General features: G+C 30.6%; 1 protein-coding gene across 1 annotated transcript; it reads left to right on the top strand.

The window, feature by feature from the left end:
* The first annotated feature begins 7,613 nt into the window (after nt 1–7,613).
* Nucleotides 7,614–9,111, top strand: LOC114370411 (ethylene-responsive transcription factor ESR2-like). Its single transcript, XM_028327763.1, has one exon. The coding sequence runs from the start codon at nt 7,692–7,694 to the stop codon at nt 8,868–8,870; it is 1,179 nt and encodes a 392-aa protein (XP_028183564.1). The 5' UTR covers nt 7,614–7,691; the 3' UTR covers nt 8,871–9,111.
* Nucleotides 9,112–22,789: the final 13,678 nt, after the last annotated feature.

Raw genomic sequence — 22,789 nt, 5'->3', positions numbered from 1 at the left:
TATCATGCTAATATATACGTTTATTGATTGCTTTTCCAGTTTGATATATCTCATAGGTGTTTGATAGCAAAAAAGAAGTAGAAATAGATAAAAAAATAAAGAAGTTTAACTTAAGAGAAATAAATATTAATAAGCGTTAAAATTTGATATTTTTTTAAAATGTTATATAACTGCATTTAAAAAAATAGCATATTTTATGACATTCAGATAATTATAAAACAGAAAAATCTATTAAAGTGATTTGATACACGATAAATATATACCCGAAAAGATTGATATCACGGATTAAAAAAATAATAATAAATTATAAGTATAGAGAAGGTCAAATAAGACATTGGGCAAAATAATAGACTACATAACTTTTATTGCTATAAAAATAAGGGAAGAGAGACTCATAAAGTTTTTGGAAAAAGCGAAAATCTTATCTCATGATAAGTAATAGCAAAAGATTGTCATGCAAACACCCTAAAACCCTAAAACTGTAAAACAAATTCTCCAACACTGGGAAATGTGATATAAAATATATTATTTTATTATTTAATATTTAATAAAGAGAATGTAAGATTAAGAAATTGTTTAATTGTATCTTATGATTGTTGGATATTGTGCAGGGGTATATTTATTATTGTTCTAAATAATATTTTTCAAGTTTTAATTTCTAAGTGTATGTTTTAAATGATTTGAATGATATTGTGTGATGAATATAGTCAAACATTATCTAATGAAATAAGTTAGACTTGATTGTTATTGTTATATTTGATAAATTCGTAGTTATTTTTTTCCCCAAAGTTTCACACCTATCAACATAAAAGCAATTCTAGTTCAAACACATACAATTTGGCACTAAATAAGGACCTATCTTTTCGGTGAGGAGATTTATATGGTGATTTATCATTGTGTACTAGACTAATATTTGCTGGTAATTCAAAATTATTAAGTTGAATAAAGGTGCTTTGAATAAATAACTTAGTTAATATTTCATTAAATAATTACTTATTATATAAAGTACTAGTGGATTATAAGTTGTTTTTATGATTGAAGAAAAACTATGATTTATATATAAGCTATTTCATAAAACTATTTATAGAACTTATTGAAACAAGTCAAAAACAATTTATGCCCATATCATAAGTTATTTCAAATACTTATACAAAGTATTTGTCATAAAATAAGTTTAAACGAGTTATAAATAAACTCTTTCAAATATGACGTAATATCTAAGAATTGCTTCTAAAGTAAATGTATTTTCTTCCGAAAATATCATGTTTAAGGTATTGCTACTATAATTTATCAATAATTTACTAAAAAAATCAACTATAACTTAAGGTACGTATTATTAATACATCAAGTTAGACTGCACCTACACCCGACATGCAGTTCGAAATCAACCAGAAAAGACGCCAAGTTTTTAAAACACAAATCCGGCTCAATCAATTACAAATCGTGCATGTTATAAGCACCCGTATTAGACTATTAGGTGTCGTTGTTTATATGATTAATTAAAACTATGGTAGGGCTTCTTCCGTGGCAGAGGGTTCTTTAACTTCCCTTCGTCGGAGAGGAAGAATTTAGGTGAAAAGTGTAGTAATAAATGGAGGAAGATAACAATGCGTGGTTGTGGTTAGCAATAGGGAAGGATATACGCAGACCTAGTTTCGAAATCCAGAATCATGCATGTCATGCCAAACTACAATTATACCACAACCTTGTGCGTCTATATATTAAAGGTACTTCGTCATTTTATAGGTTTCTTCTTTTTGTACAGATTATAGTTTGTGAAGACAAGGACGTCCACGAAAGATGACAAATGATTTCAATCTATTATTAGCAGAATTGATTACTACAACGGATGATATGTTTTTACAATCCTAGGCTCAAACCGAGATAATTATTCTACTCATCACCAGCCAAGCACCGACAATTACTATATTGTATGAAATTTCTTTATATTAAGTTTTATTACATTTTGTTATTTTTTTAGAATAAAAGACGTAAATTATCCCATAAAAAATAAGATATTCAATGTAAATACAACTAAAATCAAAAAGTTAGTTGGCAAGCAAAAAATCTGAATGCCCTAGTCAAATTATAAACTATTTATGAAAGGAGTCTAATTCAATTAGTTAAGTTAGATGTATAAATATTATAAATCTTTTGTGTTCAATACTCAAAGATAAAAGAAACTATAAACAATTTGATTGGTTTGCTTACGTGTGAACGGCATAAGAGTTTTGAAGAGCTAAAATAAATGCATGATAGTTCCTTAAGATGCAACCAACTTCTAAATCATGAAACCTTTTCGATCGAATCGTTACTGTTCATTATCAATTTGTAGTCGATTTTGCAAATAATATTAACAAAATAAATAAATATTTCCTCAAATTTTAACATACTACACATGTATTTTCTTAGAATTTGATTCCTACATAAATACTCGTTATTTTAGGATTTCAATTTTAGGATTTTTACATAAATACTAATTATTAATTTTATTTATCCAAAATAATCACATGTTAGTCACATTCTCATTTAAGAGAATTTTTATAATAAACATATTTACATTTTCTTCCCACCAACAATTTAAATATTTAAATAATATATTTTACGGATTCTTCATGTTTTTGTTTGATTCATGTTGTCCAAAATGATTTTTTTATAAATCTTTTCATGCGTTTGTAAGTAATTGTTCCACCAACAATTCAGGTTGAATCACAAACAAATCAACACTAATCAACTTAAACCATTGGCCAAACAAAATCGTTGAAACCTACATAATCGAACACCATCATCGAGAAATCTATTTTTAACTCAAACAGACACATATAATAATAAAATAATTTTTTATTCATTTACAATCATGTCAGTTACTTCAACATGTTTATTCAATATTTAACATGATTAACTGACAGACAGATTAGACATATATAACATAACAGTAAGTAAAACATTATAGTGTCAGTAACAATTACAAAACACGAGTTGAATTAAAAATCTAAAAATTCGGGTTGACTATATTTACTAATAAAATATACATATTAAATTATTTAAATCCTATTTCACTTAAAACATATGAATCAAAATATCATATTTAATGGAAAATTAAAAAATCCCTAATTTTCTTCTTTAATAAAATCTTTTAAACTTCATCTTTTAAACCTTTATAGCTCAAATCGTTTTTATCCTAGATTTATTATAAATCATTGATTATTGTTGGACCTTATACTATAGGTGGACCTTAAATATTATTTATCATTAATTATAGTTGCATTGCATAGATTTATTATAAAAAAATTGTCATTTGCGTCTTAAAGTAAAAGACATAAGTTGACAAAGTGACAATTTTTTTTATCTCATAAAAACTTAATTAACTCAATCTTAAGGATATCTTATAAAAAAAACTTAATATAAAGTTATTAAGTAAAATCTAAAACATTAAACAATATTTTAAAGAAGTATATGCACCATATGTAAAGATTTTTTTATGCCGTCATTAAATTATAAATGGATTTATATGATTTCTTTTTACTTTTATAATTATTATCCTGAAAGATATACGAACATTAATTTATAATTAATTGATAGTATGAATTATTTTATATTGATAATATATATAAATTAAATCATCTTTTAATTTTTTTTAAATCATATATTTCTCTAATAAAATTTGAGATAGTTATTTTTTTAATAAAAAATTTACTCTACGTATCCTATGACACATTTTTTCAGCAAATGATGCATCAATTAATACGCATATAATGTGAAACAAGATAATGTGTTTTAAAACTGAGCAAGGCTACTTTTGTTTTCCATTTCTGATTGCGGCGACATGAATTACGAAGCAAATCTATGGGCGATAGAAAAAAGGAATGGAAGAAATTCTTGGAAACACTGTTTCAAACATGCACTAAATATGTAATTCATGGTTACTTGGAAATAGGGTAAAAGCACTAATTTGAAAAAGAAATAAATCAGTTGTAATGCAAGGTTAGCAAGTTAAGGTTGAGAAATTCAGTCCAAATTTGAGCGATGGATGGATAAGTGGATACAACCCTCTCCAGTGATGGACCTACTTAAAAGACGGATCTACTTAAATTTTAAGGATACACTTACATTTCCTCATTTTTTTAAAATTCATTAAATTTAGAAATAAAATTTTATATATATATATTTTTATTTTATTTATATTTATATAATTGAATTCATTCATTTTGATCTCTTTCTTTTACAATGTTACCAAGTTAAGGTTAAGAAATTTAGTCGAAATTTGAGCGATGGGTGGGTAGAGTCCTCTCTGTCTCTCTCTATCTTGCAATGGACCTTTCATTTGTCATCTTGGCCTGAGTGGAATGGTACGTACAACCAATGTTTATGTCAGTTTCTAGCTGCCAACAGGACCTAATCTTTAAACCCCCGTGTATCAGACAAGTCCATGTGATTTTAAATTCCTGGTTTTAATTTCAACCACAACATAAGTAACGCAGGATCAATAAGCAAATGTATCGACACTTGCATAATCAACCTTACCCAACAGGCAAAATAAGTGGAAACTGGAAAGTTATAAATAATAGCCTAAGCATGCATAAACCAAAGTGGGAGGAACAACGTCTGAGCGCCGCCAGTGTAATCATTCAGAATGATAATCGATCACAGCACTTCACCTCCAACTTCAATTCCCATCAAATTATTTTTTATTAAACAAAAGCTAGCTGAAAAGCAGCTTTATCATTTATCATTTATCACCTTCGTGCTTGAAAATTTTGGATTGTGTATAATAGTAGTAGTATTTGATTTGATTATTTTTATTTTTCAGATTTCGTAAAGAGTTGGGAAGGAAACTATAATTAGTTACTCCAGTTTCATTAAAATCTCCAATCATAACGTTTATACGACCCAAAAGGCAATGCGATTTATTCCCCCATCGTCCCAGAATTGTATCATTTCTCACACAGTCTTGGGAATAGCCGAAGGCAATAACTATTTCTGAACTGCAATTAGCTGCACAAGTCACCACCTATCCAGTGGCCACTTCCATAAAATTTAATCAATAGAAAAACGGAGTAATAATAGTAGTAGTATTTTCTAAGAAATTACTACAAAATAGTACTACTAGTACTTTTTTCTTTTAAAAATTTAAGACATTTATAAAATATATTAAATTCTTACACTTTCTATCTTATAGTAGTAGCATACTACTTTTACATTTTTAATTTATTTTAAAAAGCAAGAAAGTATTAATTATTTATTACAACAATATCTTTATTTATTGATATTTCACCTAAATACTTAAAACAAATTTGTTGTACTTTCTAACTATTTAATTTGAATAATTTTGTCAATTTCTTTTGATCTTGAAAACTTTTAGGAAAGAACATGATATCCCAATACAAATCAAGAAAAACTTCCTCTTAACTTAAACAACACTTACAAAAAAAAATAGACTGATTAAAAATTTTCAAAAAAATTATAATTAAGAAAATGTAAAAAAAAAACTTATGCAAGACATAATTTTATGTATATAATATTTTTTTTAGTTCCTTAACAAGTGTTTTTATTACATTAGTATTTAACAAAAACTTATATTTACTTCAGTCAAAGATAAATAAACAAATACTACTATAAACTTGATCTTCATCATACAACACATTATCTTGCAACATTTGACTAATCCTTTGGGATTAAATTTTCTCAATTAATTGAATGTATTTATCTGTGCCGTAATTTGTGTAATTATTTTAAAAAATATACATTAACTTATAATGATAAATAGTTAATTTAATCGAATCACTCGTTAAAAATATACGTATTAATATGATATGTTTATTAAGCTGATTCAACGAGGAAAAGAATGCCACACAAGTGGGGTTGGGCAATAGTGGCCTTTAAAAGTCTTCGCTTGTAGGACGATGTAGTGGTCCGGCAACACTATGCCTAGTTATTAAAATACAGATGCGAAAAGTTCATTGGGCATAAAGGTTAGTAATTTTCTTTTGAAAAGTATGATATCTAAGAAAGCTATATATCCATGCCTGCTTCATAGAACACTGTATAATGCGATCAAGGACAGACAAAAAAGAAATTATCATCCTGGTGTCATGTATGTACATTATTATGTAGTGTTTTTCCAAACTCTTCTATGACACTCCCATACATGGATTCAAACTATACGATAATGTGAGATTATATAATTAAAGATGATTTAAATAAATTAATTAATGGATATTATTTATATCAATAAGATGTATTTATTTTTTATTATCCATTATTTAAAAATTTTATAGTTAAATGTGTTAAACTTAGAATAATTATGAGATTGAGTCACCTTATAATTTAAAAAATAAAACATGTAAATGAAAATAAAACATAATAAAAAATCTTATCTTAATTTATGAGATCAATCATTAATCATAAAAACAGGTTATTATACTCTATTGAGTGATCTTTACCTTCAAACTAATAAAAAAACAATGACAAGGAGAAAGGAGACATAAGTTCAACTGTTAATTAAATAATAATAATATAAAAATAATAAATATATTTAAAATAATGTGTTAAATAATGTACCCTCAATATATGTTTATGACTTAAATATCTTGACCGAGGAGATTTTTAAAAAAATGTAATTTAATTCGTAGTACTTAAACTAGGACTTTTTTAAGAACTTGTAATAAGTATTGCTAACTATCAAACGCCAGTACTCTAGTTCGATCTATATCCCTAGCTTAAATAATCTCAAAGTCTTGAGATGGGTGAGTCTATACTATCAACAAATTAAAGAACCATAAGCAATGTATGAAAGGTTGGATCATAGCACGTCCATATAAGCTGACAAATTGTATTTATATATATATATATATATATATATATATATATATATATATATATATATTTTAATTTAAATATTTATACAATAAAAAAAGAGTTGGTGAATGCAATAAAAAAAAGAGATGATATAAAAGGAGCGAGAAGTATTTAATAAGTTTTTATTTTTTTAATTGAAGTATGTGATAAGTTAATCAAGTGATAAAAAAACCAAAGGAAAACAATAATATTATAAACTTGTAAAATGTATGATATGCATTATGATGTACTAGCTAGTTACTCTAATAAATAATGTTACTACTTATTAATAATGGTAATTTATAGAAGAAACTCAAAAACATAAAAGTAAATTTATTAAATACCATACTTAAGTAACTAAAAGTAGTTAATTATAAAAGCTTATCTTAAATTCCTAATACATTAAATATTTTATGTAATCACTAGTATATTATATTTTGAAGTAATCAGTAGTATGGCCCAATAATAAATAATAGCAATAACTTGAGTACCAATAGTCAGAAAAAAAAAATAGGAATAAGAAGTCAGGTATATTTATAGATTTGTCCCATGGTTTTTGTCTTTCTTCTCTTATAGTATATCGATTCTTGTGTTAGACATGCATGATTAAATCAATCACTTTCCAAATATACCACCAAGAAAACAAGATAAAAAAAAAAAAAAAAACTATATGTACATCTCCATGTATGTTGCCTTGTGCAATAACTCTACCTCACACACTAGCCCCTCTATAAATACGACCAAAACGCACCAAATTCAAGGCAACAACACACCAAAACCAAAACCCCTCTTTTCTCCCTTCAGAAAGTATCACTACTGTTGCTATTTTTGGTTTTCTATTTTATCACATACACATGGAGGAAGCAATGAGGCGTCTCAACGGGGTAGCTCCGATTATCGGACCCGACTCGAAAGGCGACGGTGGACTCATCGCCAATAACCCGAAACGGACCTCGGCCGTGAACAAGAGGGCTTTAAGAGAAGACGGCGGCGGTGGTGGCGGCGGCGGAGCGATGAGGTACCGCGGCGTGAGGCGCAGGCCGTGGGGGCGTTACGCGGCGGAGATAAGGGACCCTCAATCGAAGGAGCGGCGATGGCTGGGAACCTTCGACACGGCGGAGGAAGCCGCTTGCGCCTACGACTGCGCTGCTAGAGCCATGAGGGGTCTCAAAGCTCGCACCAACTTCGTTTACCCAACTTCTCCGCAACCTTCTTCCGCCACCACCGAACACTTGTTCCCTAACTTCAACAACAACAACAACTTTCACAAACACTCACTCTTCAATCACCACCGTAACCGCCACATAACCGGTTCCAACACTTGTTTTGACCAACCTCACTCCGTTGACTTTTCAGCCCCTCGAAACCCTTCTTCTCTCAACATGCTTCTCTTTCGTGACCTTATTCACTCTAACCCTTCTTTGCTTTCTTCTTCTTCCACTCAGAACTTCCACGACCAGTTTTACAACAAGAGTACTTCTACTTTTTCATCGTTACCTGTTTCTCCTTCTCTTGCTCCCCCTAGTTATTCGATGAATAATTCTTGTGGAGGAGGCTCTTTGTCTGTTAAGATGAACACGTTTCCCACTTGTGGAACTAATTTTGCTGAAAAAGGTGATGATGGTGATGGTTTTTTCTCTCGTGAGTCTTCGGATTCGGGGTTGTTGGAGGAGATAGTTAACAAGTTCTTGCCTAGAACGAAGCCTAGTAAATGCGAGACTACTTTTGCAAATCCTCAGGAGGAGTCGCTTCTTCTCCCTCCGCTTGTTTCTGAATCAACGCTTGTTTCCACCGGGCAACAATACTATGATGATGACATGAAAAAAGGGTTTCCAAAGAACGGGGGTCTAGGTGTTTTTTATTCTGATCAAGGTTTTCCCATGCAGCAATTCGACACCTCTAATGGGTTTAATAGCATGGCTATGGAGAATGATCAAAACATTATTAATAATGCAGAGAACTGTGTCGTTGAAGATGTTTTTCAGTACCAAGAGCTTCTTAATGCTTTCGCAATCAGAATGCAAAATGCTTAATTAGTTAACATTTCCAGTGTCTGCATCTCAATGCTAGTTGTGTATGTAGTCATGTTGAATCTGTCACTTCTCAATGTTGGTCTGGCCTTTCAATTAGAAACTTATTAATCATTAGGGCCTTTTGTTCCTAGGTTTAATTAACCAGGTTATTTTGTTCGTGCTTACTATGTAGTATTATGCCCCTCTGGCTTCCTTCCAGTAGTATTATGTATGGAACTATGGATAATTTGAAAGCAATATATTTTTAGTATTGGTATTTTGGGTAACCTTTGAAATTGTCATGTTTATAATTGTTTTTGGTTAAGCACGCCTTTGCCCTTTTCACTACTTTATGTTTTCTTTATGATATATGGACATTCATTTTTTAAACACCTAATAACTATTTTTTATTTTTTATACGTGAAATCATATTATCTATAACATTTATGTTTTTTTTTATTTCTGAGTGTTAGGTATTCATTAACATATTGGGTATTTATCGATAATTTTTGTTTTGTTTTTCTACTCTGAAAAAGGGATTAATGAGAACCACGCACTCAGAGTGAATTTGTTTTTGCTAGATGACGATAGCTTTTGCGTTGACTTTGGAAATAGAAAATTAGTCTTGCGTTGCACAATACCTTTTTTCTGCTTTGTATGGATCTATATATTCTTCCTTCTGTTTGGAGAACGTATTGGTCTGGTTTCAATAGTGCCTGGTTGGTGTTGTCCTTTTCTTCTTAGTATTTTGTTGTGGTATTGTGATTAAAAAAAACAATAAAAAAACCCTAGTAGCATGGGAATGTCTTCTGGGAAAAAGTGTAACACTGAAGCTGCTCATTCATCGAAAAGGTAATAGCATAGCCAGGGTGAGGATTTTTGGTTACACGACAAAACACCATGTAGATTGTGTAGAATGCTCTCATAGACGCGTTACTTATATTCCTATGGTACTAGCAGAAAAAACAAAAATAATACTAAAAGAATGAAGTTCCTGTTACTACCATATTGTGTAAGTTTCCATTCAGAACCACCGCAGAGAATTAAATATTCTACCACCTTCGTGATGTGCTACTTCTACACGTATGGGCCAAGTTGTCTCAGAAACTTTGATCAAAGAGGAATAAATATGACATTAATTTACAATAGTAGTTGATGGGTCTCAAAATCTTCAACCAGAAAGAAGACAAAATTTTAAATGAGATGCACGGTAGTGGCTATTCTGTTAATTGAATCACATTGATGTAGTGTTTTGACTTGATTAAACTGACATAATTGGGATAAATAGGGTTTAGGACCACAATATATACAACAGTAAAGTTGAGGTTGTGGAATTTACTGGAGAATGAATTAGTTAGCTGGGACTTGGTCATTTTCACCATGAATTGAAGAAGGGTTATGTGGAGGTCCGGTCCGTGTGATTTTGATTTTGATTGGGAAACAAGAAAAGCAAGTGTGTTACGATATCTAGAATTGAATTCGAGAACAAAGTTGCAAAAATTTATTAGCATTTGAAAGAACTGGTTGCAGATGCAGAGGAGTTAAGAGTTCCTCGATTTTTTTGTCAAAAGATATTGTAATTAAATGACTTCAAATATTATGTTCTCGAAAAAAAGGGTAAACCTCTTTGTTTCACATGTTATTGTGTTTTAAAATTTAAGTTAGTTTCAAAAACTGGATCTAAACATATGCTCTTAGGATATTGGTTAAGAAATATTTCACCCTCTAATAAAAATATTTTTACTTTTTTAATCAATGTCCCTAGGATACATATTAGTATTTGTCTCAAAATATTGATACATTTTTTTTTGTTACATACACCTCATTTATTAGCATCATCTCACCCAAATATTTACATGAATTTATAGTTATATTCTAACCTTTGTAATAATTCATGGTCATAACATTTTGAAATTTTGTAACGCTCATCAGTTTTGAAAGCCATTTTGAATGGTTGTTAATGGATGATAATGGCCAATAAAGAATTGTAACAGCCAATAATGAGTGGTAATGGCTGATAAATGTATTCTTGATGGTAGAATGCCTATATAAGCACATGAATTTGGTCCCTGAGCTCATCCCTTCGAATTCAGTCTTATACACCATCTAGAGAGTGGAAGAGAGAGAGCTTGGAAGAACCAAAACAAGAAACTCTTCATAGCAATGGCTGGAGGTATGTTTTGATCTGTAATTTCCGCATTTTATTAATAACCTGTGTTTCTTTGTAGTTTGTAATATCACAGGTTAAAAGAGATTTGTTCTAACATTTGGTATCAGAGCAAGAATTGCCTCTGCCTTGTCCATTTTCGTTTTTCGGTATTTTCCGATTTGATTTTGTTTATGGTATGAAGGGCCTTGTTTCTTAAAAAATAAAATTAGAAATATGTATTTCGTTTGATTTCCTTAATTTTGGCTTTTGAATCGTGAAAAATGGTGTCCGAATGAATGAAAAACGAACGGGTCTGCGTATGGGTCGGGTTTGACCCGCTAAAGGTTGAAGATGATGAACAGTGTTTTAAAAAAAAAAAAAAAAAAAAGACAAAAACTCCTACGTTTTGTGCTAGCTGGGTATCAAACCCTTGATTTCGAGAACACTAATGTATGTGCAGACCACTAAACCAATAAGGCTTTTCTGATATGTTGTCGTTTTTAATACGTTATATACACATTGTGCTTTACAGTTTTTTGAATTTTGATTTAATTTATGCATGAATATATTCTAGAACATTTTATTCTATGCATATATATATGAAATCAAATGCATAATATTATATTTCAATTATAAAATTATATGAGAATCTTATTCATAATTATATTGTATCTTGATTTTGAAATGCAAAATACTATTTATTCTCATATAATAAATTTTTATGTCTAAGTGATCTTTATGATTTTGATTAATTATGGATTAGCCACAGCATCTATATTTGATTAAAATTATATATTAAGTTGGTTAAAGATCATATAAGGAATTAGACATAATATTGTAATTAATTATACTTATATAATGAATTTTATCTCACAAGAATTTTTATTATATCTGTATAATTAATTGGGATAAAATGACGTATTATTTTTCATGATTTACCCACAGGCATCATGATGTATGGATAATTTGTCGATTTTATCATAAAGTAAAAATTTACGATAGAAATTAAATTATTTTCATATTGTACCCGTAAAGCATGAATATTAAGCAAATAATTTGATTATTCTATCATAAGGTTTAATTGTTTCTTATTGAATTAAAAATTTAGCCCACAGGCAATTTTTATGTCACAAGATTCAATTTTATGGTATGTTTACATTGGTAAAAGATACAATTAAGATTAGTATGCCTCAAATTTTGACATAAGCCTTTGAATTTTGCAGCTTCTCAAACTATTAATTTTTCTGATATTCAATGTGATGTTCCCGAACTCAAAGGAGATAACTATAAGATATGGAAGGAGAGAATTCTTTTACAATTGGGGTGGATGGACATAGATTATGCTATAAGGAAAGACGAACCACCTGCAATCACAAATGAAAGTAGCCCAGCTGACGTTGCGCTATATGAGCGGTGGGAACGATCCAACCGGCTCAGCGTGATGTTCATTAAGACTAAAATCTCGGCTGGGATACGTGGTTCTGTTGACCAGCATGAAAAGGTCCGAGACTTGCTTAAGGCCATTGATGACCAGTTCATCACTTCAGATAAGACTTTAGCAAGCACCTTGATCATGAAGTTTTCTTCTCTTCGGCTCACCAGTGTGAAAGGTGTGCGTGAGTACATCATGAAAATGCGAGATATTTCAGCTCAACTTAAGAAACTAGAGGTTGATATGTCTGAGTCCTTCCTAGTGCATTTCATTTTGAACACCCTTCCGCATGAATATGGGCCATTTAAGATTTCCTACAACACACATAAAGATAAATGGTCTATCAATGAATTAATGACCATGTGTGTTCAGGAAGAAGAAAGGCTTGTAATGGAGATGGGTGAGAGTGCACTACTGACTACTGCTTATGGGAAGAACAAAGCAATTAAGTCTCAAGCTTATCAGAAGGGGAATGGTAAAATACCACCTCAAGCTGATATTAAGAAGGTGGCAAAGTGTTTCTTTTGCAAGAAGAAGGGACACATGAAAAAGAATTGCCCCGGATTCCAGAAATGGCTTGAGAAGAAAGGTAAATCAATCTCATTAGTATGTTATGAATCTAATATGGTTAGTGTTAATATTAACACCTGGTGGATTGATTCTGGATCTACTATTCATATTGCAAATTCTTTACAGGGTATGCAAAACCTAAGGAAACCGGTGGGAAGTGAGCAAAGCATTTTATCAGGCAATAAGCTAGGCTCACATGTGGAGGCCATTGGAACTTGCATTTTGACTTTAAGTAGTGGCTTTATTTTAAAATTAGAAAGGACTTTTTATGTACCAAGTTTTTCCCGAAACTTGATTTCTATTTCAAGGCTTGTACCGTTTGGATATTCCTTTAATTTCAAAGACACATCATTTGAGTTATTTTATAATTCTGAATGTGTTGGGAATGGTATATTGTCTGATGGTCTTTATCTTCTTGGTTTACAAAATAATGCCACTTATAGTTCTATGCATGTTCAAACTGGTATTAAAAGGTGTAATATTAATGAGAATTCCTCTATGTTATGGCACCGGAGATTAGGACATATCTCCATTGAGAGGATTAAAAGGTTAGTGAAAGATGGGGTACTCAATACTCTAGATTTTGCTGACTTTAAGACTTGTATGGACTGCATTAAGGGTAAGCAGACCAACATGTCTAAGAAAGGTGCTAATAGGAGTTCAAGCATATTAGAAATAATTCATACTGATATTTGTTGTCCAGATATGGATGCACATGGTCAGAAATATTTTATCACCTTTATAGATGATTATTCACGATATATGAATGTTTATTTGCTTCATAACAAATACGAAGCATTGGATGCCTTCAAAGTCTTTAAGGCTGAAGTTGAGAACCAATGTGGCAAGCAAATAAAAATAGTGAGATCAGATAGAGGTGGAGAATACTATGGCAGGTATACTGAGAATGGACAAGCACCTGGTCCCTTTGCAAAGTTCCTTCAAGAACATGGGATTGTTGCCCAATACACTATGCCTGGTTCTCCGAATCAGAATGGTGTGGCAGAAAGAAGGAACCGAACATTATTGGACATGGTGCGGAGTATGCTTAGCAACTCCAATCTTCCTAAATCCTTGTGGGCTGAAGCACTAAAGACGGCAACGTATATATTAAATCGTGTTCCAACCAAGGCTGTCCCAAAGACACCTTTTGAGTTATTTAAAGGTTGGAAACCGAGTTTGAAACATATGCGCGTTTGGGGTTGTCCGTCTGAGGTGAGAATATATAACCCACAAGAGAAGAAACTTGACCCGAGGACCATTAGTGGGTATTTCATTGGATATGCCGAAAGGTCTAAAGGTTATAGGTTTTATTGTCCACATCATATTACTAGGATTGTGGAATCAAGAAATGCCAAATTTATTGAAAATGATTTGATCAGTGGGAGTGATCAATTGAGGGACTTAGGTTCTGAAATTGATTATATAGAATCTCAACCTTCCACGTCAAATGAAAGATTGGTTGTAATTCATACCCCTCAAGTTCAAAGGGATGATGAACAACACATGATTGGCATTCCACAAACTGTTGTTGATAATCCAGTAGATCAAGTTGATCATCAAATTCATGAAAATGATGAACAACCAGTTGAACAACATGATCCCCAAGAAAATGTTGATGCAACATTAAGGAGGTCTACTAGAGTAAGAAAATCAGCTATTCCTAGTGATTATATTGTATATTTGCAAGAATCTGACTATAATATTGGAGCTGAAAATGATCCTGAAACTTTTGATCAAGCCATGAGTTGTAAAGAGTCAAATTTATGGTATGATGCCATGAAGGATGAGATGAGTTCCATGCAGAGTAACAAAGTTTGGAACCTTGTAGAGTTGCCTAATGGGGCGAAGGCCATTGGATGTAAATGGGTCTTTAAGACCAAAAAGGATTCATTAGGCAACATTGAGAGATACAAGGCAAGACTTGTTGCTAAGGGATTTACTCAAAAGGAAGGAATAGATTATAAAGAGACTTTTTCTCCAGTATCTAAGAAAGATTCTCTTCGTATAATCTTGGCATTAGTTGCTCATTTTGACCTTGAGTTGCAACAAATGGATGTGAAAACAGCTTTTCTTAATGGTGATTTAGAGGAGGAGGTTTATATGAAACAACCTGAAGATTTCTCCTCTAATAGTGGTGAGCATTTGGTTTGCAAGCTTAATAAATCTATATATGGTTTAAAACAAGCTTCCCGTCAGTGGTACCTTAAGTTTCATGGGATAATTTCTTCATTTGGTTTTGATGAAAACCCCATGGATCAATGCATATACCACAAGGTTAGTGGGAGTAAAATATGCTTTCTTGTTTTATATGTAGATGATATTTTACTTGCAGCCAATGATCGGGGTTTGCTACATGAGGTGAAACAATTTCTCTCTAAGAATTTTGACATGAAGGATATGGGTGATGCATCTTATGTCATCGGCATTAAGATTCATAGAGATAGATCTCGAGGTATTTTGGGTCTATCACAGGAAACCTATATTAACAAAATTCTAGAGAGATTTCGGATGAAAGATTGTTCACCAAGTGTTGCTCCCATTGTGAAGGGTGATAGGTTTAATTTGAACCAATGTCCAAAGAATGACTTTGAGAGGGAACAAATGAAAAACATTCCTTATGCTTCAGTTGTTGGAAGCCTCATGTATGCTCAAGTATGCACAAGGCCTGACATTGCTTTTGCAGTTGGAATGTTAGGAAGATATCAGAGTAATCCAGGTATTGACCACTGGAGAGCTGCTAAGAAAGTGTTGAGGTACCTTCAAGGGACCAAAGATTACATGCTTATGTATAGACAGACAGACAATCTAGATGCGATTGGTTATTCAGACTCAGACTTTGCTGGTTGTGTTGACTCTCGTAGATCAACATCTGGGTACATTTTCATGATGGCTGGTGGAGCTATTTCATGGAGGAGTGTTAAGCAGTCTTTGACTGCTACTTCTACCATGGAAGCTGAGTTTGTCTCTTGTTTTGAGGCTACATCACATGGTGTATGGCTTAAAAGTTTCATTTCTGGGCTGAAGATAATTGATACTATTTCAAGGCCTTTAAGAATTTTTTGCGATAACTCAGCTGCTGTCTTTATGGCTAAGAATAACAAAAGTGGAAGTCGAAGTAAGCACATCGACATTAAGTACTTAGCCATTAGAGAAAGAGTAAAAGACAAGAAAGTGGTCATTGAGCATATAAGCACTGAGTTGATGATCGCTGATCCTTTAACTAAAGGCATGCCACCGTTTAAATTTAAGGATCATGTAGAAAGAATGGGACTTGGTTCCAATTTATGATTGTATACATATATGTAAAAATTGAAACTTTTATATTATGATATTTTCTCATATTTTGGTGCACATTGATTTATTTGAGAAAAATTATGTTTTGGACCAAGAATAAACATTGGGTTTATTCATGAAGTTTTATTACCACTTTAAGTATACTGCTTGGGAAATTGAGTATATTGTAATACATAGATGATATTACTCGTTATAAGAGGAACTATCACTATGATTCATATATTCATTTCTTAAGAAGATTGAGCATTAAGTCAAAATGTTTGGACCAAGTGGGAGAATGTAATAATTCATGGTCATAACATTTTGAAATTTTGTAACGCTCATCAGTTTTGAAAGCCATTTTGAATGGTTGTTAATGGATGATAATGGCCAATAAAGAATTGTAACAGCCAATAATGAGTGGTAATGGCTGATAAATGTATTCTTGATGGTAGAATGCCTATATAAGCACATGAATTTGGTCTCTGAGCTCATCCCTTCGAATTCAGTCTTATACACCATCTAGAGAGTGGAAGAGAGAGAGCTTGGAAGAACCAAAACAAGAAACTCTTCATAGCAATGGCTGGAGGTATGTTTTGATCTGTAATTTCCGCATTTTATTAATAACCTGTGTTTCTTTGTAGTTTGTAATATCACAGGTTAAAAGAGATTTGTTCTAACAACCTTTTTAAATATTTTTGTTTGTTCCTTAAAAAAAGTGTAACTTTGTTAAATAAAATTATTTTATCATAATTTATATAATTAATGTTTTCCCTACGAAGTATGGATTATTAGTTTAAAGACAAATAGTATAAAAGAATTGGAGTAAAAGACAATGACTTTTTCCTTAAAAAATTCTCTGGAAAACTTCCAAATTCTTTTTTCCCCTCAACCAAAATGTAAAGAGTGCAATAGCGCATTTTCTCAAACCAAACAATCCCTTATTTTTTTCTCTTTTTGAGGGAGCTTAGATAAAATGGATTATATGTTTCTCATAATCTCCAAACATGGGCTTAAAGAGAAAATGTCGGTTATGGTCTTCTGTTTAAAAGATATTAGGGCGAGGAGCTTTGGATCTATAGACAAGGAAAGTATTTTATAGACATCGATCTGTTAAGTGTACATTTTTTTTGGAGTATTCAGATTTGGAGTTGTATATTCAGATTTCTTCTTCCAAAAGATCAAGAAATCATAGCATAGTGGTTATAAAACCTTACAACTATTCAACAAAAAAAAAAAAAAACCTTACCACTCGATCAGTTCAAATTCTTCATTAATTTGGAGTTAGATTTTTTTTTTTTTACCAACAAAGTCAATTGCATATTATTAATTTTTTCCCTAGTTTAATATTACAATAATTATACATATAAAAGACAAAACTTATCAAATTGAACGACTATAATACTTTTTAAAAACTAATATTAAAAAAATAGTAAAAAAACTAATATTAAAATTATTCAGAAAAAATATTTTTTTTATCAAATCTATTTAGAAAATAAAGTTTTCAAATATAAATCTTTACTTTCTAATGCATGATAAATACCAACTCTTATATTTATAAATTAGAATACACAATTTGAAAAAAAAGAAGTAAAACTCTTGCCATTTCACTTTCTTTATTAGACTTTATCAATATCAATTTTTTTCTTTGTATGCTGAATGTACATTTTACGCATTATTCTTACAAATATTAGATAGAAAAAACATCTCTTTCTACTATCTCAAACTAATCTCCTTTTAACTTCATTTGTATACTTGATCTTTCTGATCACATATCTCTTTCAATTTACCTTCTTTTATCTTTATACTAATTTAAAAGAAATTGTCAATCGAAAAAAACTTGTATCACAATTTAAATTATATATTATATATAAATCTAAAATATAACTTATTCAAACATATTTATTAATTATGAATTTTAATTTATTATAATATAATTTATATATTGAAAATATTTATTTACTAAGAACTTTAGTTATATGAAAAATATTTATTCTATGCTATGCATTGTTCAAAATACTAGTTTTAAGAAAAATTAAATTACTAAAAGAAATAAATAGTACTCTATGAAATAGAGGAAATATCCTTTTGTTTTTGGGGAAACATGATCATTTAAATCATTAAATTACAATATCTTTTGATTTTTGACAAAGAGATGGAATTATAACTCCTCCCACATGGATATGCGGCCAGTTCTTTCAAATGCTAATTAATTTGAGCAACTTTGTCCACAAATTCAATACAAGATATCGTGATGGACTTGCTTTCCTTGTATGCCAATCAAAATAAAAATTACAAGAACCAGCTCCTCATAGCATTTCTTCATTGTATTAATGAACAAGTCCCAGCTAATCAATCAATTTTCCAGAAAATCCCACGACTTCAACTTTGCTATTGTATTTTGTGGTCCTAAACCCTATTTATTTCAATAAAGTCATTTTAATCAAGTCAAATAAAACGCACCAGCAATGTGATTCAGTTAACATAATAGCCATTACCCCATAACTAATTAAAAAAAATAATCGCCATTATCCCCTAACCGATTAAAATTTTGTCTTCTTTCTCTCGTTGAAGAGTTAGAGACCCATCAACTAGTGGTACATGTCATTTAAGATGATTGGTGTATGGAATGTTTTCCTTTTGGTTTTCCCCTCCACCAGGAGTTATATTTATTTTGGTAAGGAGTGGTCTGACATCTCTAATTATAGTATGTTAGAAATAACCTTCATAAGAAGAAATCAATTAATTTTTCACTATGAAGCTAAAATTTAATAGTAATTTTTCTTTTTCATGATATCACTATAATTTTTGTGGCCATGAATTTATTCCATGTATATCTAAATACACTATTAAATATTAAGTCATGCTAACTAGTACCTTAAGCATACTAGTTAATTTTTTTTTTTAAATCATATGAAAGTGTATTTAAAAATCACAAAAAAATGCATTTTGACGTATATCAATAAATTTTTTTTTTTGCTTTCTTAATTAGTATTTTTAAGACATTAGTTAACATTTCTATATATGTAATGTATAGGTATTTGTATATCATTATTACTTTATGGTTGCCTATCTATACATGATATATCTATGCCACGTGGTTAGGATAAATACACTAGGTATATGCTTGGTTTTACATAGTATATGTATGTATCGATCGATCATATGCCTTTTTCATTTTTGTTTTAATGCTCATCTTTATTTGTCCATGCAAAGTATAATAGACTAATATGAAGACGAACGTTAAATTAGTTTCCTTATGATATATTGGTTCAAAAAATACTTTTTCTGTTTCACTTTATTTAATATTTTTTTTAATTTCTTTCATTTTATCACATTATATATATTAGTTATCATATTTATATAGCTACTTAGCTAAGGTACGGGTTAGATAAATGGGGTAGTCACAAAATGGCTATATTATATATTTATGCTCTGCCTTTGGCATTAATACAAAATGACCATTAGAAGGGTGCTGTTTAAGGGAATGTCACATAGTTGTTTCTTGTTATGTAAATGGGTTTGGATACACCTTGTGTCCAAGTTTTAATTATGTTTTATTTGTCTATAAATTTTTTTTATCACATTTACATTTCTATCTCTTTTTCACTACATGGGTATGCATTAACCATTTTTGATACTGTAACAGACAGCACGGGACCGAAATGCAGATGGGAACTGTTAATCTGATCCCATTGGCAGGATTCTCTCAGCATATTCCACGGGAATCATGAGTAATTTGATAGGCGTTATTATTATTATTTTTTTTCATTTTCTCTAATGTACAGCATTTTTTTTAAGAAAAAGCTAATTAATTTCAGTTTCAATAAAAACAAAAAAACAGCCTCTGCAACATCTATTATGGGCCAGAATTTGTTCCTATTACTTCCGGCAAAAACCAACCACCAGAGGAATTCGTCTCAAGAGAGAAATGGTTAATGGGAAGGAGAGCATTTCTGCATTAGAGCAATTACCTAGGAATGACGAACATTTAATTAATAAGATTTCATCTTAATTCTTCATCAATATTTTCAGGTCTTCTTGATCATGTGCATTCTGCACATGCAGTTGCCCATGTATGTACTCACTTTTCACGTAATAAATTGCTCCATCGGCCATCAGACCATCTACATAAATTTCTACTTTTGTCTATTGCTCCTTATTGCTTCTTCCATTTATAGGATCCCGTTCCTTCATACACTTACCATATTTAAGGCGGAATATTATTCTTGTCCTATGCACAAGTATTTTTCTAATCATTTTACTACAACTAAGAAATTTAATTACTTAATGATTTTAAATTTGTTAACAAATTGTAGGCTGGCACATCTAAAATCTTATGGCTTAACAGAATAGTCTTTCTTATGTGAATGAAGGTGGAAAGATTGAATTTTTTTTGTTTTGACTTAGTAATATAATATTTCGTTGTGTTTATAAGTGAGAATAATTTATTTAGTGAGAGAATTTATATTTAATTTTTATCTTATATAAAATTTTTTTGAATCGGCGATAGTCATACACTGAATAAAATTAATCTCTAATATAGTGGATTGAGATATCATATGTGATCCAACACAAAAAAAAAAAATATTTTTCTTCTAAAATTACTCATGGAGCTATTTTGGGATTTGTCACCTAATCCAGGGCTGCGACAACTACATGACCACTATTCCTGCCATTTACTGCTACATTAGGAACCACACACCTTCGTTAATTATTTTGACAATGGAGTTAACAAATTGGTGGTGTTCCAACAATATATAGTCATTCAATACAAATACGTATCACCCAATGATTCCAATTCTGTGTATATATCAGATTCAGAAGTACTGTGAGTATGAAACAGACAAGGTAGCTCACAATCTTCCAACAATTATTGGTAATGGAATAGACATACAGATGTACCTCAGGGACAGATTAATGAAACACAATATCTTCCAACAACACATTGTTAGTCATTCAATACCAATACGTTGCACTAGCTCTCGCACCAAATTAAATAAATGTAAGTTTCGTATATCTGAATTGAGACATATTGAATTCTTCATTTAAAGTTCATAACTTATTTTCCTTACAATATAGAGATTGAAGATAAGCCATAATGGATAAGAAAACTTTTTTTTTTTTCTGTATGTGTATATTAGTATGTTGTTTTTATAAGCTAAACTAATTAAAAGAGCTCTCCATCTTATTATATATATTTAACTGTGTTAATACAAAGAAAATAATGCTATAATAGTGCATATCGACCGAGCTAACAACCTACAAGGACGCAGATAGGGAACTCTAAAGTCTAAAGTGTCAATGGTAGCAGTAAGCTTACGTGCTTACCCGAAGTTTAACATTTTCCCTTATACAACACAATAAAATAAAGTCATTATTAAAGAAGATAATAAGGTAGGTTCTTGTTACATATATGTGTGGCTTTACTATTACTTTTTTTTTAATATAAAATTTCTAAATATACTATTTTAAAATTTTCTTTCTCCATTGATTTTTTTTTTCAAATCTCGAATAATGAACACCAAAATTATATAATTTCAAATTGTTTAAATTCGAATTCTTAATAAGTCTTGTTTGCCTGATTTATTTGTGCTTGACCTTTGGACTTAGGGCATAAATAATAAAACATGTGTTAGAAACTTGAATTTGAATTTAAAAACTTGAAAATGTAATATTTTAAAAAAAAATACAAATTTAAAAACTCCAAAATTTAAGAGTAGGTGCATGAGTTGACCCGTTTGGTTAGTACTACTAGCTAACAAAGGTTAAATTGGACACATAAGAATTTTTATCCCTCAATTATATTGAATTATTGATGCACTGGTGCATGAAATACTTTCTCCATATGGTCCATAAAAAATGAGTGAATTATTCACTCTTTCTAGTCTTATATTATACAGAAAAATATTAACCTAAAAGATATTATACAGAAATATAAAGTACAATCCCAATCAAATTATTCAAAAAAAAAAATCTATTTCTTGAAATTTCAACAAAAATCTCTAAATAACCATATGAACTTTTGCATTTAAGCAAAATTAGGTAGAGGTCAATTAGAAGTGCACTTCTGTACCGTCTCTTAAAAACCATGATTATGAAACCACGTGCTGATCAGACAACATAATTCTGAAGAAATTTGCCGTACGTATGAATTTAACAGTGCAAGTAAGAAAATAAAAGATTTCATTTTTGGTGAATAAAATGAATGAAAAACAAGCCTCGAATCTTATGCTACGCTTGATGGTCGCTAGAGTCCAAAAGGCAAAAGCTCTGTCACGAACCATATATGCATCCCACGAAATTATATGAACCCAGCATGTCCGTACGTAGAGTCAATGAAACACGTCCACATACATCTTTTGATTTTATCTAAACATGCACAGTGCAATAAAAGCTTTTTCAACTAATATAGTCTTATTTAATATTTTATATTTTTTTCTATTTTTTTAATTTTCTTTATATTTGATTAGTCTCCGTCACAAATACAACACTTCTATATCATTTCTGTTC

This window comes from Glycine soja, chromosome 2 (genome assembly GCF_004193775.1).
Source record: "Glycine soja cultivar W05 chromosome 2, ASM419377v2, whole genome shotgun sequence".
Taxonomy (NCBI): Eukaryota; Viridiplantae; Streptophyta; class Magnoliopsida; order Fabales; family Fabaceae; genus Glycine; species Glycine soja.
The sequence above is the reverse complement of the archived record's forward strand: the minus strand, read 5'-3'. Positions and strand labels throughout refer to the sequence as shown.